The sequence below is a fragment of the Apostichopus japonicus genome, chromosome 11 (assembly GCF_037975245.1).
Source record: "Apostichopus japonicus isolate 1M-3 chromosome 11, ASM3797524v1, whole genome shotgun sequence".
NCBI lineage: Eukaryota > Metazoa > Echinodermata > Holothuroidea > Aspidochirotida > Stichopodidae > Apostichopus > Apostichopus japonicus.
Window position 1 is genome coordinate 16,650,272 of NC_092571.1, and position 16,001 is coordinate 16,666,272.

The 16,001-nt window shown below is 38.9% G+C and overlaps 1 protein-coding gene across 3 annotated transcripts in view; it reads right to left on the minus strand.

Annotated features, from left to right (window-relative positions):
• Positions 1-773: 773 nt before the first annotated feature.
• LOC139975510 (pleckstrin homology domain-containing family M member 1-like) overlaps positions 774-16,001 on the minus strand; it is a 28,686-nt gene continuing 13,458 nt past the window's right edge. For 2 of the 3 annotated variants that reach the window (XM_071983489.1, XM_071983490.1), the window contains 7 exons: positions 14,630-14,713; positions 10,911-11,013; positions 9,479-9,601; positions 8,453-8,565; positions 7,738-7,869; positions 6,436-6,606; positions 774-5,349 (listed from right to left, as the gene is read on the minus strand). In XM_071983489.1, the coding sequence (XP_071839590.1) occupies positions 5,209-5,349; positions 6,436-6,606; positions 7,738-7,869; positions 8,453-8,565; positions 9,479-9,601; positions 10,911-11,013; positions 14,630-14,713 (867 nt within the window). In that variant the 3' untranslated portion in view covers positions 774-5,208. The remainder of the gene's footprint in view (positions 5,350-6,435; positions 6,607-7,737; positions 7,870-8,452; positions 8,566-9,478; positions 9,602-10,910; positions 11,014-14,629; positions 14,714-16,001) is intronic. The other variant, XM_071983491.1, reaches the window with a different exon arrangement.

Genomic DNA, 16,001 nt, shown 5'->3' on the forward strand with positions numbered 1-16,001 from the left:
GTTCTCCAACATCCCCTTACTTAGTGGCGGATCGAGCGTCCATATATACAGTCAGGGGCGGATGCCCCCCCCCCCCTGACGGACTCAAATGGACTGCTGGCGCCCTTTTCAGCTTTTCACTACTTTTTACTTATTCGCGAATTTTGACTATTTATTGCGCTCTCATATACCTATTGACATTTGTCATATTCTGTCGGTGTATTTTCCGACAAAATGGCGACGACACCTATTTATTCTCCGTTTATCTGCAAATTAGCAAGGCCCCGGAAAGGGCCATTTCCTGCAATCTCGGGAGTATCTTTACTGAAAAATTTTCTGTACGCTCCGCGCCAACCTGTGGTGGCGCTCCGCTTAGATAGTGTCGAAAGCGCCCCTACAGACCATTCTTGCCCCCCCGACCAATACCCCTAGCCCCACCACTGCCCTTACTACACTCAAAAACGTCTTTGTGAGTACACTACGAGTACTAGCTACTCTCTTAAAACACCATCGAATATACAAATTACAATGTTTTTACAGACTTTACGTGCAATCTGAGAAATTGCAGGCTTGAGACCCATATTTTAGGGCCAGGTATTCGCAGCATAAAACACTCGGGAAGTGCCGTTTCCGGCCATCTGGGGGTTTGAAAAAAACCCAAAATTTTCTTGTACGCTCCGCGCCAACCGATGGTGGCGCTCCGCTTAGATAGTCTCCACACATTAGCCCCCCCAATAATTTTTCCGTTCCGCCGCGCCTGATGCAGACCAAACAAAACAAAGATAAATATGCGATATGTTTCCACATTCTTATTTTTCCATTGTTCTAAATATAAATTCTTTCCAGGAATCGACAAGTTCAATTCATAAGAATTAATATAAGATTACTTTCACTTTTTGACGTTTATATTACGCCTCCAAATAGCACACAAAATACTTCATCAAAGTATAGGTCTGTGTTCCATTTCCTTTCCTCTGCTACATATCAAAAGCTGGTTTCGTAAAGTTATAAAAGTATAAAACCGCAAACGATGTGGTGTCAGGCTGTGTATTTTTGTGGTTATCCAAAGGAAAGTTCTTGAGATTGATTTTTCTTCAATGTGGCAAATCTCTTTGCCGACTGAGTTGTTTCTATTACATGTATGCAAAAACATTTCCGTTGAGAGTGCTTTTTCTCGCCTCCAAAACTTGTAAGTAATAATGTAGCTAAAGAAGTCTTCTTCAGAAACCTAAACAAACTTGACATAGAGATCGACAAAAAAATTTGTTCAATGTAAACGTCTTTTTCGCTTTAATCTAATCGATGCTATATCAACTTGATCGACGACGACCAATGTGTTAATTACTTTCTCGTTAAAAGAACAAAATAAATAGAACGATCAACGACCTCTGCAATCAGGCCACTCTTAAGGAAGTCCGTTTAATTAGAATGTCAGCCCCTTACACTGCTATCAGCCAATTGATTGAGTTATCATGTAGCCCACTCACCAGGATATTAATTCACTGATGCATTAAATTACCTATTTATCAATATTATTACCTGCATCAAATTACACATATCATGTAACAATAAAATCAGCCCATGATCAACTGATTGAGCTATCATGTATCCCACTCACCAGGATATTAATTCTGTGATGCATTAAATTACCTATTTATTATTATTATTATTATAACCTGCATCAAATTAAACATATCATGTAACCAGGAAACATCTTTGAAAGCAATAAAAAAAATAAATACGAGAGCATAAAGAAACCCCATTTTTCCCGCCATGTTTCTTGATACAGACAGGGTAGAAAATTCAAACAATCCACGTTGACCTAAACCAAGCTTTATTGCCCATGGTTTGATCCTGCTGTCGACATGTTACCAGTATTTAGTTGGTTCCCAGTTTGACCAAACCCAAACCATCAACTCCTCAGCTATTTGAACAAATCCTTCAACATTCTGTTTGGCATATATTTTTTCATACTGCAGCCTACGGTATACAAGCCCACCGTTATCACTGGCGGATCCAAGGGGGGGCCATGGCCCCCCCAAAGGTGAGCCAAAAAGTGTTTCCGAACATCCGCTAAATCATATGATTGGAAATTTAAAAAATCGAGAGGAATAGCAGTGGTAGACTAGTCTAAACCTTTTCGTTTTCTGGTTTAAAATTAAATGCAGAGCTCCCAACTGACCCGCAATTCGCGGGAATTAGACCCGCATTCTAACACCCAAACCCGCTGACCCGCACAAGCGTCCGAAAAAAACCGCATTGTAATTGTCAAGTATACATACAAAAATTTGCATCAAATTTTGACTTAGCAACCATCATTTCTTTAACATTTAGCATAATAGAGTATAAAACCTCCTTTACAGCATCATTTGAACCTCAAATTAGCCTATATTTCTTTTCATTGGGGCGAGCAGCGAACATTTTCATGCCACGGGAAAGAATGAATTATCACCTACTATTCAATTTATTGATGTTACACACAGAAAAATGCATATTTCTCAGAAAATTTTGGGTGACAAAAGCCTTTCTAAGTGCCACCATTTTACATGTAGGCATCACCAGGATTCCAAAAAAAATCAAAAGGGACACCCCCTCCCCTTATACCCTTCCCCCAGGACAGCGATTCGTGGCATGGACCAGCATTTGCCTTCTCAAGAGTTGGGAGCTATGTAAATGTATGAGCATGAGGATTTACAGTTTAACACCATCAGTTTGCAGTTACAGGCTGGTTGTAAGAAATTTATAACCTATGAGAAATAAAATTTGAGAAAGATGATCCCAACTTTGTTTCATAAATATTTTAGAAAACTACACCTGGGAAACATTTTTTTTAGAAGTAAATTAACATCACCATTGTACACTTTTGTCGCACCAAATTGCATCTGAGGGCATTCAGCAATAGAAAATTTTCCAAAGGGGAGGGGGACACCCCCTCCCCAGTGGCGGCGGAACCGGTGGGGGGGGGCTTGGGGTCTCAGCCCCCCAATGAAAAAGTTGAGGGGGCAAATGCATGATAAGCCCCCCCAATATTTACCAAGGTTCCGAAACGTGCATCTGCCCATTTTTCAATGCATACTTGTCGATCTGTCCGATGCACATGTATACTATATAGGTGTAATAATTTTAGTAATTGCTGGGGGACCCTCGGCCCGTCCCCTGGCTATAGACCACATTGTCACCCCAACCGCGTTTTCACACCCCGTGAAAAGTGGAAGAAGTTAGTGTGAGTACCGGTAAGCGTAACACAACTTCGTCTTAGGCCAATGACTTGCCTCATTTCAGCCAGTTCTCCAACATCCCCTTACTTAGTGGCGGAGCGTCCATATATACAGTCAGGGGCGGATGCTCCCCCCCCCCCCTGACGGACTCAAATGGACTGCTGGCGCCCTTTTCAGCTTTTCACTAGTTTTTTACTTATTCGCGATTATTGACTATTTTATTGCGCTCTCATATACCTATTGACATTTGTCATATTCTGTTGGTGTAATTTTCCGACAAAATGGCGACGACACCTATTTATTCTCCGTTTATCTGCAAATTAGTAAGGCCCGAAAGGGTGATTTCCTGCAATCTAGGGAGTGTCTTTACTCAAAACTTTTCTGACCGCTCCGCGCCAACCTGTGGTGGCGCTCTGCTTAGATAGTGTCGAAAGCGCCCCTACAGACTATTCTTGCCCCCCCCTGACCAATACCCCTAGCCCCGCCACTGCCCTTACTACACTCAAAAACGTCTTTGCGAGTACACTTCGAGTAATAGCTACTCTCTTATTAAAACACCATCGAACATACAAATTACAATGTTTTTACAGACTTTCGTGCAATCTGAGAAATTACAGGCTTGAGACCCATATTCAGGGGTAGGTATCAGAAGCATAAAACACTCGGTAAGTGCCGTTTCTGGCCATCTGGGGGTTTGAAAAAACCCAAAATTTTCTTGTACCCTCCGCGCCAACCGATGGTGGCGCTCCGCTTAGATAGTGTCCACACATTAACCCCCCAATAATTTTTCCGTTCCGTTCCGCCGCGCCTGCCCCTCCCCTTAGACCCCTCCCCTTAGACCCCTCCCCATATCACTCTAATTCCACTTTGGCCCCTCCCAAACAAAGGCCCTGGATCCGCCAGTGACCGTTATGACACCATTTTGTTTTGTGGGCTCTTCTGCCCAGGATGCTGTGTAATCACATGACTCCCCAGATATCATCCTTGATGGGGGGAGGGGAGGGGAAGGGACTACAGCCCCAGGGCCCCTTCACCATTCTGTTTGGCATTTATTCTAACATACTGCAGCCTATACCATTACGACACCATTTTGTTTTGTAGGCTATTCTGCCTAGGATGCTGTATAATCACATGACTCTCCAGATATCATCCTTGATGGGGGGAGGGGGAGGGAAGGGGACTACAGCCCCAGGGCCCCTTCACCATTCTGTTTGGCATTTATTCTAACATACTGCAGCCTACGATATACTAGCCTCCCATTACGACGCCATTTTGTTTTGTGGGCTATTCTGCCTAGGATGCTGTCTAACCACATGACTCCCCAGATTTCAATTGCAAGCTTGCAAGGGGCAAGTTTGATGGGGAGGGCGAGGTGACCACACCCCCAGGGCCTGAGGAAAATTGGGCAGACTGGCGTCACTATGTGGGCTCAGAGAAATATGGATAATAATGTATTCTCATTTTCATCATATATTTAAGGAAAAGTGATAACTTAAGACGGGTAATCCAGTGATAATTGTCACCATGGCCCCACTTTGCTCTCAATGTCACTGTGTTCCCCATGGTATCTGCCTGCTCCACTGGATTATAGTTTTCTCCTGAAAATCCAGCAGTAACTTCCAGGATTTTGACTTGTCATATCAGGATAATTATTGATTTTTATGTGATATCCTAGTGGATGATGTTGAAGTCGATTCAAACATCTCTGTTCCGACTATGCTTTGCACCCACTCCCCGTTAGGCAGGATCTGGTATGTGATTCTCCAAAATATGCTAGAAAGACCCACAAAATGGTCACCTTTCTTTAGTACTGATCCATTATTTTGTCCAATATGGCCATCCTTGATCTCATCAAGTAATACTGGCGGTGAGGACAGATTAGTTCGTCTGGAATATTTAAAGGCAAGTTTTACCAGGCTAACATAAGTTAGCAAAACAGATGATGCTAAACCTCAAATCACCTCTAAAACAAAACCATGACTTTTTTTCTAAACCCCTGTGGCCAGAATCATCAGGTAAAGGGAGATGGGAATTGGGTTCGGTCATCCTTCTCCTCATCCATGGGAGATCTCAGTTTCCTACGGAGGCATCTCGGGCAAGGCTGGATGTCCGTCTTGCAAGATCTGTGAAAGACCGAACGACACTTGTCGCACTACGTGGAAGAGAAGGAGAAAACAGAGAATATCATGAAGATGAAACCTATTTCATATCTAAGCAAAACAACAATTTGTGTAACCTTAACGACTATTATGATTTCTTTATGTAAGCTTCTTTATGCAAGCTTCTTTATGTAAGTCTTTTTGCTGATTCTTTTGTATTGTATGTTACGGTATTGTAAATAAATACAGTGGAAAAAAAAATAACATCAAAAAATAAATAGAGATGAAACCTTGGATCCCTGAGTATTCATTTCCACGTGTATATCGAATAAGAATATCTCAAACAACTGAACTCCTCATTAATGGACACAAGAAAATGTCAAATGGATTTGGTGACTTTTGCCATGTATAATAACCATATTTTTTAATGCCTGATCAGCCAGAAGATTCTAGCATGGTTTGGCTAAGGCTAAGACTTCGGACTCGTGATCTAAGGATTGCTGGTTAGATTCATGCCTAGTTCATTACTTTGTGTCCTTGGGCAAGATGCTTTATGTCACTTGCCTCTCTCCACCCAGGGATTAATGAGGTACCTGTGAGGTAACTTGTCATGGGGTGCAGTATATAACTGCAGCTGCCTGGAGGGATTGTCTCTGGGACAGGTTATCATTGACCAGGGGTAATATAATGCCTGTAAAGCGCTTTGAGACCTATCGCTGGTGTAAAGCGCTATATTAAAATCAAATATTATTATTATTTATTATTAGTATATCAGTAGCTGGGAAAATCACAATGTGAAGTAGGGGCAGATTAAGAGGTTTAAAAGGGAGGGCATATGTCTCTGTGGTGGTTGACACAGAATCCCGTTTAGAGAGGTTTGTGGGTCCTCTTCCAGATTGTTTTTTTATTATTAATTTCAGATGTCAAATAACGCATATTCTGAGACATATTTAGACTTTAAATTAATTCTACACTTAGGTCTAAATGCAAAGTTGTGCTAAATTTACTTTGTGGTTTTATATGAGGTTGAAAGTGGTGGGGGTGGGGGGGGGAGTTGTTGTTCAACCCCACATACATCCCATCCACCCCTCTGTAGTATGTTTACAAATTAAAGGTGAAAACCACAATGGAAAACTTACCCTGACTGTGAGATCCGTATCAAAGGGATAAATTATTTTTGGATTTTCGCAAATTTCGCAGATGAACCCCTTCTGACTACAGAGGGCGCACTGTTGTACATGTCGAGCCGCAAACACAATGATCTTCTTCAATTGAGGACCTAGGTTGCCACTTTGAACTTGAAGGAGGTCCTTAAATGTGGAAGAAAAAAAAGACAGATGCATTTTTTTGCAGTTAAAACAATTCAAATTGACATAAAACTCTTTATAAATGGGACACACCTATGTCCAAGGGACATGTAAAAGGGTTAGAAGGGTTTGTACTATGCAATGTACTGACTGTGTTCACATGGAGGCATAAAAGTTCTATTGGTTGCACACAAGACACTTGCTGTAAAAACTGCTGTTAGAAAATGTTTTAGCTTGAGTCATGTGGCTGTCTATTAAGGACAAGCAGTCTAGAATCACTTGCCCTCTCTCTCTCCTCTATGCATGCTGAAAGTGCATAGGCTACCTCAGTACTAGAAAATCTCACTGAATCTTAAATATTTAGGCGGCACATCTTTACAAGTATATATACAAGTATTTACAAGTAACTCCATTTGCTGTGATTTTGATCTATGGTCACGAAGACATCGGACCGAGAAATTACGCGTATGCAATTTCCCACTGTGCAGGCAGCCAGGCATGGCAGCAATTTTATTATGTACATTCGTAAAGAAGGACCTGTCGACATAGTGAAATATGCAACCTACAAGGTTTTCCACAAGCTCTTAGACAAAGGTTATTTCTAGCAGCCCGTGTCATCTTGTATATCCTTGAGTTGTTCAATGGGTCCTCCATATTGATGTCACACCAGTGGCCCCCTACCTTGAGGCTTGTGCAAAGGGAGAGAGTTACATTTCCTTATAATGTAATATCATAACAATTTCTGTTGCTTATTATGCTATTGAAGGAAATATACTTAGAATCAATCAAAATGAAATAAAAAGCTTTAAAGAGCAACCACAATTTTGGGGCTAGAATGGAGTTCCCATCCATTGACCTCACAAATATGGCACCAGTTCTTTGCTGACTGAATTTAACTTAGATTCTGATTAGGGCAGTTCTAAAACATACAGACTGAAGCACAGCACAGCACAGCACTTGTATCCTGTAAGTCTCAGATGAAAAATATCCAGTTTAATCAGGAAGTTGTTTACTTTCAAAATTGGTTTGAAGTTTCAAGTGTAAGTTCTTCATGTGCAATTCTACCCCTCACCCCCCCCCCCCCAAAAAAACAACCTAAAAAAAAAAAAAAAAAAATCCCCGGTAAATACCTACCCTGACAGAGTAAAGATGGCAATTTTCTAGCATGTACTCTCTGGGCCATATCTTTGTGCGGAGCTGTTCAGCCACTGACTGCTTACAAGTAAAGAGATAGGCCTTAAGGTATAGAATCTGTTTACGTAAGGCCTACAGCAAAACAAGAGGAAAATAGGAATGTTAATGAGCTATTTGAAAACAAAAACAGTCATTGTTTGCCCAGAACTGAACTGACACTACTCTTGTAGTTTTTGAGGTGTTTCCATCAAACTATGTATCCTAACTGTTATGTCTCTTCAGAGAGTGCAGACTTCCTAAAAAAAAATTTTTTTTAAGACATTGACCAAGAATTGTAAGTGACTGTAAAGAATGAGAGAATAACTAAAATAAAAAACTGTTAGCAAACTGCTTAACCACTAAAGAAACCTGTGAACCAGCATGTGTAAAGTAAGTGGGCCTGACTTTTCAATCCTAGCAGGATCTTCTTTAGAGGCTGAATGACAAGTAACAGAAACTACAAGGGACAAAATACAGGCACAGAATAAAGAATTATATTGCACTACATTGCATTGTAAGACACAAGAAGGACAGAATTTAATAAAAGATGTCACCTAGAAATCTCACTATAAATGGCGATAAAAAGAAAGGAATGATATTACAGTAGATGAAAATACAGCAAAGGAAAAAGAAGAATATTAAAGAATAACTTGAGTTGATTTTAAAGATTCATTACCAGTATTTGTTCCATCTCACTGATGGCTCCATACAGAGACGGATTGTACTTGCCAACATCTATCAGAGCCATGTCCTCAACTTGATTGAGAAACAGTTTTGTGTGGCGAGCGACTGAAGGCAAGAAATAAATACCATCTTCATTGATTTACAGGTATGATAGGTCATCACAAAGAGAGGAAGGGAAATGAGAGAGGGTGTAGGGGTGGGCTTTTGCATTCGCCAACATCGATAATTGTCAGATCCTCAACTTGGTTAAGAAACAGTTTAGAAGGGTGGCTAACTTAAGCAGAGGGGGGGGGGGGAGGGGATTCCGCTTAAATATACTCTCATGTGTGTGAGATGTCATTCGGAATGGAAGGGCTGGATGGGGATGGGAGGGGAGTGAGGAGGATATATTTTACATTGATGAGTTTGTGGCTGTCGAATCACTATCAAAGCTTGAATTAAAAATCATGCAACAATTTGTCTAGTGCTCTAGTTTCATGTACAACACAAGTACATTAGGCCTTGGTATATCTGATATTAGAGGATGTGTTGTAGACCATCTGGGAATAGATGCTTGTATTTCTTTCCCCCTACCCCCCAGAAAATAAGTTATAAATTTTCTTGAGATTTTCAAGGATTTGCTTTGAGGTTAATATTAATAAGCCCTTGGAGCATAAATCCATAAGAAGCAAAAAAACTACATTTTCGGTTAAGGAAAAAGAGTGCTTTGTCAAACATAAGTAGATTCCATAAACATACGTTAACTGTAGATGATCAGTAATATATACAGTTGTAAGGTGCTGATACAATCCACGTAATCCAACTATTAACATAGCACAGAGGATATGAGGCAATATATTGAACTAAAATCAAGCAGTAATATTTTAATGTCTGAACAGAATAAAGTTTATATTTTTGTCTCACTGAAGCACAAATGATTATGAAAGATATCAAAAATGGCTTCAAGGACAACTGGAATATTCTTGCACATTTTCTGAACATTTTCTCAAAAGTCAGTCAAAAGTGAACATTTTCTTACCACAGTGTTTCCTGAAATCCCAGTTGTATAGAATTCTGGCGGGAATGACTGCTTGCTCGTCGAGATGGCATTCACTGCAATAGTAATAACCGTCGTAGTTACACACTTTGTGTTTACCAAAGACTGTAAATAAAAGAATACTTCATGAGACATAGAAACACACACACACACACACAAAGTAAACTGTGTAGGAGTGTAGGCTAATATTCAAATATGTCAAATTTTAAGACTTTCGCTAAAATTCTCAAATGATTACCTGGACTTCCCCTTCGACAAATCTTGAGTAATTCCCCCGATGGTAGAGACCAAAACTATATCCTTGAGGTTTTCCAAACGATAGCCAATACAGGTACAGTATGTACAAAGTTAAGACATTCTGGTCATACATACTCAATTATAATCTTAACCTTAAAGGAAAGTCCAGGCTGTCGTAAGGAACCAGTAAACATCCTCAAATGGACGACCCAATCTTGACCCCAGGGTTAATTAATACCCTTATTTCCTCACAACTCTATCACAAATTTTTGTACCTAGGGAAATGCATTTTAAAAACATTAAGATTATAATGCCTAACATACTATTAAGGCATTAACACCAACTCTATCAAATTACTTGAAAAACATTCTGCCAAGCTCATGTTTTTACAAGTAAAGAAAACAGGATCGTTTTGATCATCCAGACCTCAATCGACCTTGAAAGTTTCTAACAAACAACATGATCAAACCATTCACTGATAAATTACTCCCCGAGAACGTAACGCCCTCTAAATTAAGCTTTAATTCTTTTTTTAAATTATTTGCAAATAGACTGATACCTCACTGTGATACCCACTCAAACTGTAAGTGTTTATTAAAGTACTTTCCTTCTTGCAATGTGCTTATATCCACTTTTAATATCCACTCAAACTTGTAAGCGTTATTAAAGTACTCTCCCTCTTGCAATAAAGTGAAGAATTCATATTTCATGAAAACAATGTCTTTAGTGCTTGAATAATGAAATGGGTATTATCCTCTGTGAAGAAGCTCAGGGAATTTTTTTGGTTACCATTTAACAATTGACACAAGAGGAAATATCTGTACATACCAAATGTTACGGACAAGATCCATGGTTCATGTACATTGCAAGACGATATTTATGCAACGACAAAGTGAAATTTATTTTCTAAATGGGAGGTAGGCTCATCTACAGCTACATAACGTATGTTAGAACCACGCCAAATAAAACAGACCTTGTTGTTAAATTTTCACCTTCTGGACACTCTTTACTGACAGAGTGGTTTGGACAATTTAGTGGACCAATGTATTGTTAGTATTTCAGACAAATGAATTTCCATTTTCTCTGGGGGTATGAAGGGGTAGGGGATGGGGGAAGGGCGTCGTCCACCCAGGATCTTTTTGTGTTATTATTGCGACATGAAAGATCTGCATCTTACTGATTCCCAGTTCGCAGGAACATCCTCGACACTGAAATTTCTGAGCGGCCAGGCCTTTCTCGCGACCGATCTGCGACACCATATCCAGCAATGCCTGGGTTCTCTGTTGAGAAATACATGTGAAATAACAAAGATGACTTTTAGAATCGCATCATAAAAAGGGGAAGAAAGTGTTCCTAACAAAATCAGATAGACTCCTGGGTCCAGCTTCATTGGTACAGCTTGACTTAGTTCAACGTTTTGAGATCAGTTGGATGTGTGTTCACTTTTGATCGGGCTCAAAGTCACCATAGACACACTTGCATGGATACGCTACAGTGGTTCTCATGGCTATGGAATCATACACTTTATACTTCTTACCAAATGTCCCTAGTCATATCATAAAATCTGTTACTATGTCAAGGCTATAAAATATAAGAAAAGGAATTACATATATTTTGTTTATGGTTACAGAAATGCTTTTGTTTAGATATTTTAACTTTATCAGAAGTACCTCACAAAAATTTGGCAAGACACATAATCATGAGAAAAAAAATGTCAAAGTACTTTCTTGGAGACTTCAACTTTCCAAATGGTTCCCAAACATCAAGAAGTCTTACCAAAAGAGAGGACTAAATGTCGTTAATTGCGTTGAAAAATGATTCAAAATTGCTCATAGAGTTGTGAGCCAAAGTGGCCATTATTTGACATCCTAGCATATTGGGGCAAATGCTGGTGATCTTTAAAACATCAGTTGCAAAACCAAAAACAATAAGAGCAAGTACTGTGGGCTGATTCATTTGTAATTATAGCCATTGTATGCTGCAAACACAACAAGCTACTTTAAAGGGATTACATAATGATACTATAAAAAAAATTGCTAGATATGAAAAATTGGCCGATAAGCTTCAAAATCCTATTTAACATATTTTCAGCATTGCTTTAACAGTTGGAATCTCTCTTATTCATGATTTTGTATTTTGTATTTTTTTTGGTGATTTTTTTTTTTTTTTGGTGACAGAAAGCTAAACAAGGCAGCAGAATTGTGGAATGTGTGCAACAGTAGGAGTACCAGTACAAGTATAATTATCCTTGGTGCAAGAGTTCTCAAGACAAGACCGATTATGTAATCACGCACTCGATACCAAAATTACGAAGCTCTCAGCACGATTCAGAAGTAATAAAGAGAGTTGGTAATGTTTTTTATGAAAATTCCAATTTTCAAGATACTTCAGCATTAAAATATACTACATCTCTGGTATGCTCCTTTAAGGCCTAATTGTAGGCCTTAATGTTAATCCATTGTTTCACAAATTCAAACAACTCAACCAAAACATGTTCTTTTAGCTTCATATGAACAATGTTCAGAGCATCATCCTTGGATGGTATTTAACACCATTCTGCTTTAACCAATTTGTTATGCACTCCAAATATATTATTTGAGGTTATGAAAGTCTTTTTTTTGCCACTGAGTAATTGTGTCGCATCTGGGGAACCGACCGAATGTTTAAACGGTCATTTCTCAGATACTAAAAAGTGAAACAAAAATACAATCTGGACTGCTAACAGTGTTTTCAAAAGCAGTCTGCAATATGTTAAAACCATGCCTTAAGTCATCATTTAAGAACATTGATGACATCAAGCTATGCTTGATTATGCTTCATTTTATCGTCTGTTTTAGTAATGAGATTGCATCATATGGATATGAAATGAGCTTATTAGATGAAAAACTGAATTATGAATTAGTAAATTAGAAGGATCAATCAGTAGAAATTAAAAAAGAAAAGAAGTTTGATAACTCTATAATGCTTTTATGTGTTATTTACCCAAAAAGCCTAAAAGTAATGTTACTCCGTTTAGTGAAAAAAAAAGGAGAGAAAAATACTTCAAATATTATAGGACTTGGTCAGACCAAGGCCATAAAGTTAATTAAAGCACCAACAGGAGCAGTAGCTCACACCAGATTTATCAGTTGCACTAGTGTGTCTCAATGAATGAACCTATTTGGCAGCTAAATTCAGACGCCCGCAGTTTTTATAACTCGCACGCCTCCAGACACTACCTGAAACAACTGAGTGGTCGTCTGGACCGTGCATTCTGAGTAGTATTATTACGTTTCCCTATTTCAGTGCAGAACGCACATACAGAGTTAAGCCTACATCTAATTCATTCGCAATGCGGTTGCTTGATTCGGCAATCTTATCACTTTCTCTGTGCTTCAGCAGTCATGTGTATGTATTAAAGAAGTATCTACTATCTAATCATGCAATGTTTCACTTTTATACAGTGTGTTTTTTGTGTGAGTTAACTGTATGTGACAGAAATCACACACTAACAAGCCCATCGACCTGTTGGCGTGAAATCAGACTTGCTTTAGTCGATACAAGTTACAGCACTCAGTTATGACTTAAGGGCGGAATGTTGATACGGAATGGAAGTAGTAACCTCCACTTTGGAAACAATATCGGTCAACAGTTAGTTGGAACAGAGTAGTGACCTATCAGGTTGGCAATACACCCAGTTGATACAGAATTTAAACAATGGTGTCGTGTGCAAATACTATAAACAGTTTGCTTGCGGAACTACCAAAAATTACCCAAAAAATTATATTGTTTCATTCACTTCAAGAGCGAAAAGGAAAAGTTTAAATCCCACAAGACAAGCTCACAAAATTTTGAATGGGAAAGAGTAAGAAAACAGAGTTGATGAAAATATTTGAAAAGTTTGACAACATCTGGAGCTCCATAACCTCACACACAGCAGTGTGTGTGAGCTAATAAACAGAGCGTAACATAACATTACTAATAAAGCACCATAAATCTACTACCTGTGTGACCATTGGTCTATACCGGACAAATCTGGAATGTCAACGACCAGACCATAAAACTAAATCAAATTGATTTCTGAGCATAAAGTAACCATGTTTATTAAATGCAATTTGCCCCTTCAAACTTCACCATGAGCCACTTAAAGCCTTTACTTTGACAACGGCAAAACATTGCCAAAGACTATCTATTGTAATTCTGCTACTCGTGTGTGTCTGGTCTACTGTAGGCTATGCTACAAACCCTACGATATATATTACTACTTGCTTGCAGTATACCAGTATCTCACGCTGTGTAATATTTCAACCCCCTCCCCCATAACCCCCACCCCCCCACACAACCAGAAATGTTTCATAACCAATAAAAAAAGAAAGTTATGGGGATTGTAATCAATGCATATTCAGTGCTTTATATGCATTGCTAAGTGCTCAAACTAGAAAGTGATATCAAAAGAAGAATGTGACTGTACACAGGAAAAGTAGCAACAACTAAAAAAAAATAAAAGGAAAAAGGGAAAAAAGAACAGGGAAATGAACAAGCTATCTATTTCCTGGTTAGACAGTAAAATTCTACTCAATGCACAGAATTTATGTTGTGTGTTAATGAGTTCAACTAGTCGTATCAGTGGAGTAGGAGGATATAACTCAATGAGGCTATTGACTGGCTTGCAGGGGGAAGGCTGCCAAATCTCCCAATTTTGTGTGTGGGAGAGAGGGAGGGAAACATTATAGTAGGAATAAATACCACCTTAATCCACTCATCCCCCCCCCCCTTTCCATTCCCTGGTTCTAGCCTATGCATATTCCTAACAACTAAGATGAATTCTTCATACACACGTTCCAATTAGAATTAGCTAACTGGTACAATTCTGCTCAATTACGGCTGTATTTGTTGTTGTTGTTTTGAGCCACTTACGTCATCGGCATACTTTGAATGAGGACCATTGGTAATAGGTATGACCTCATAGCCTTCGATCTCATCTGGTTGGGCATGGGTCATCTGTTGGTAGAGAGAATGGCTAGCTCAAACATGACTACCCTTGAAAACTCTTCTTTGCAAGAGATATTAACAGAAATATTCTAAGCAATAATTGTACGAAATATGGTAATTGAATGTCGGGTGAACGACAATTCAACTCTGAATTTTTTTATTTTATCTGTTTGACCGTAAAGCCGGATCAGCCAGGATCAGCCAGGTCACTTCAGACAAGAACAAAGAAAAAAATTAAAATAAAACTGTCAAGAAAAATAAATGGGAAGTGTTCAAAGGGCCACAGTCATGCAGTACCAATGCAACAACAGAGCTCTTTTCAACATTGATGCCATCATGCAAATAGCGGTGTACGATATTATTATTAGTACAACCTATATGAGCACAAAACTTACTGTACCTTAGGTTGGTCTTGAAGAAAGTAAAAAAAAGGGGGTGGGTAGAAAAACAGGGAAAAAGGGGGAGAGGGGGGCAGTTGTTTTCACCAAAATAAATCTCAGTTTTGATAAAAATGTATAAATGCATATCTGCCAATTTTGTCAGTCATAGTGAAGCAGATACTGTTTGTTATGTAGGTAGATGCAGGTAGATGAAGGCAGTATATATACAGGTATGTAGGGTAGATGCAGTACGAGAAATGTTTTCTTTTGGGATTATTAGTATGTAATGAAATCAGTTAGTACGTGTACAGATGCCTGCCATGCGAAATTCTATTTTTTAGTAAAAGTACCAACTCCTACCAAGAAATGCTTTGCAGCAAAGCAATTTTTAGATTAACCAAATTTATCATCTATTAGTATACCAAATTGGCAAAATTGATACAACATTCTATTGTATTTCTTTACATAATGTAACCCCTTGTGAAGAGAGAAGGTTAGGGTAAGAATGAGGAAAGCTTCATACTACAGATTCAGTGGAGAGAGAAAGAAAAAATTGGTAGGGGCTGGTTAAGTCATATTCCGACAAAATTTGTACAGGGCGACACAATGATTATTCTAGGCCCAAGCTAGTTTAACTGATATAACATCATATCTAAAAAAAGGATTGCAAATGAATTTATTTGCAACCTCATTTTTGCTATAAAGTTTCCCATTGATGTGAATGATAGAGTCATCAGTCTTCCCACCCCCCACCCCGCCCCCACCTCTGTGTTCATCACATCAATATGGATGAAGAAGAGGAAAGAATATGCAAATTGCTCAAGGACACTTAGAATATGTTCCTCTCCCATCGTCAAAAAATAAATTCTTACCTGGACTATCCTTTCAAGTATAGTGATCATGGTATACCCATGAAT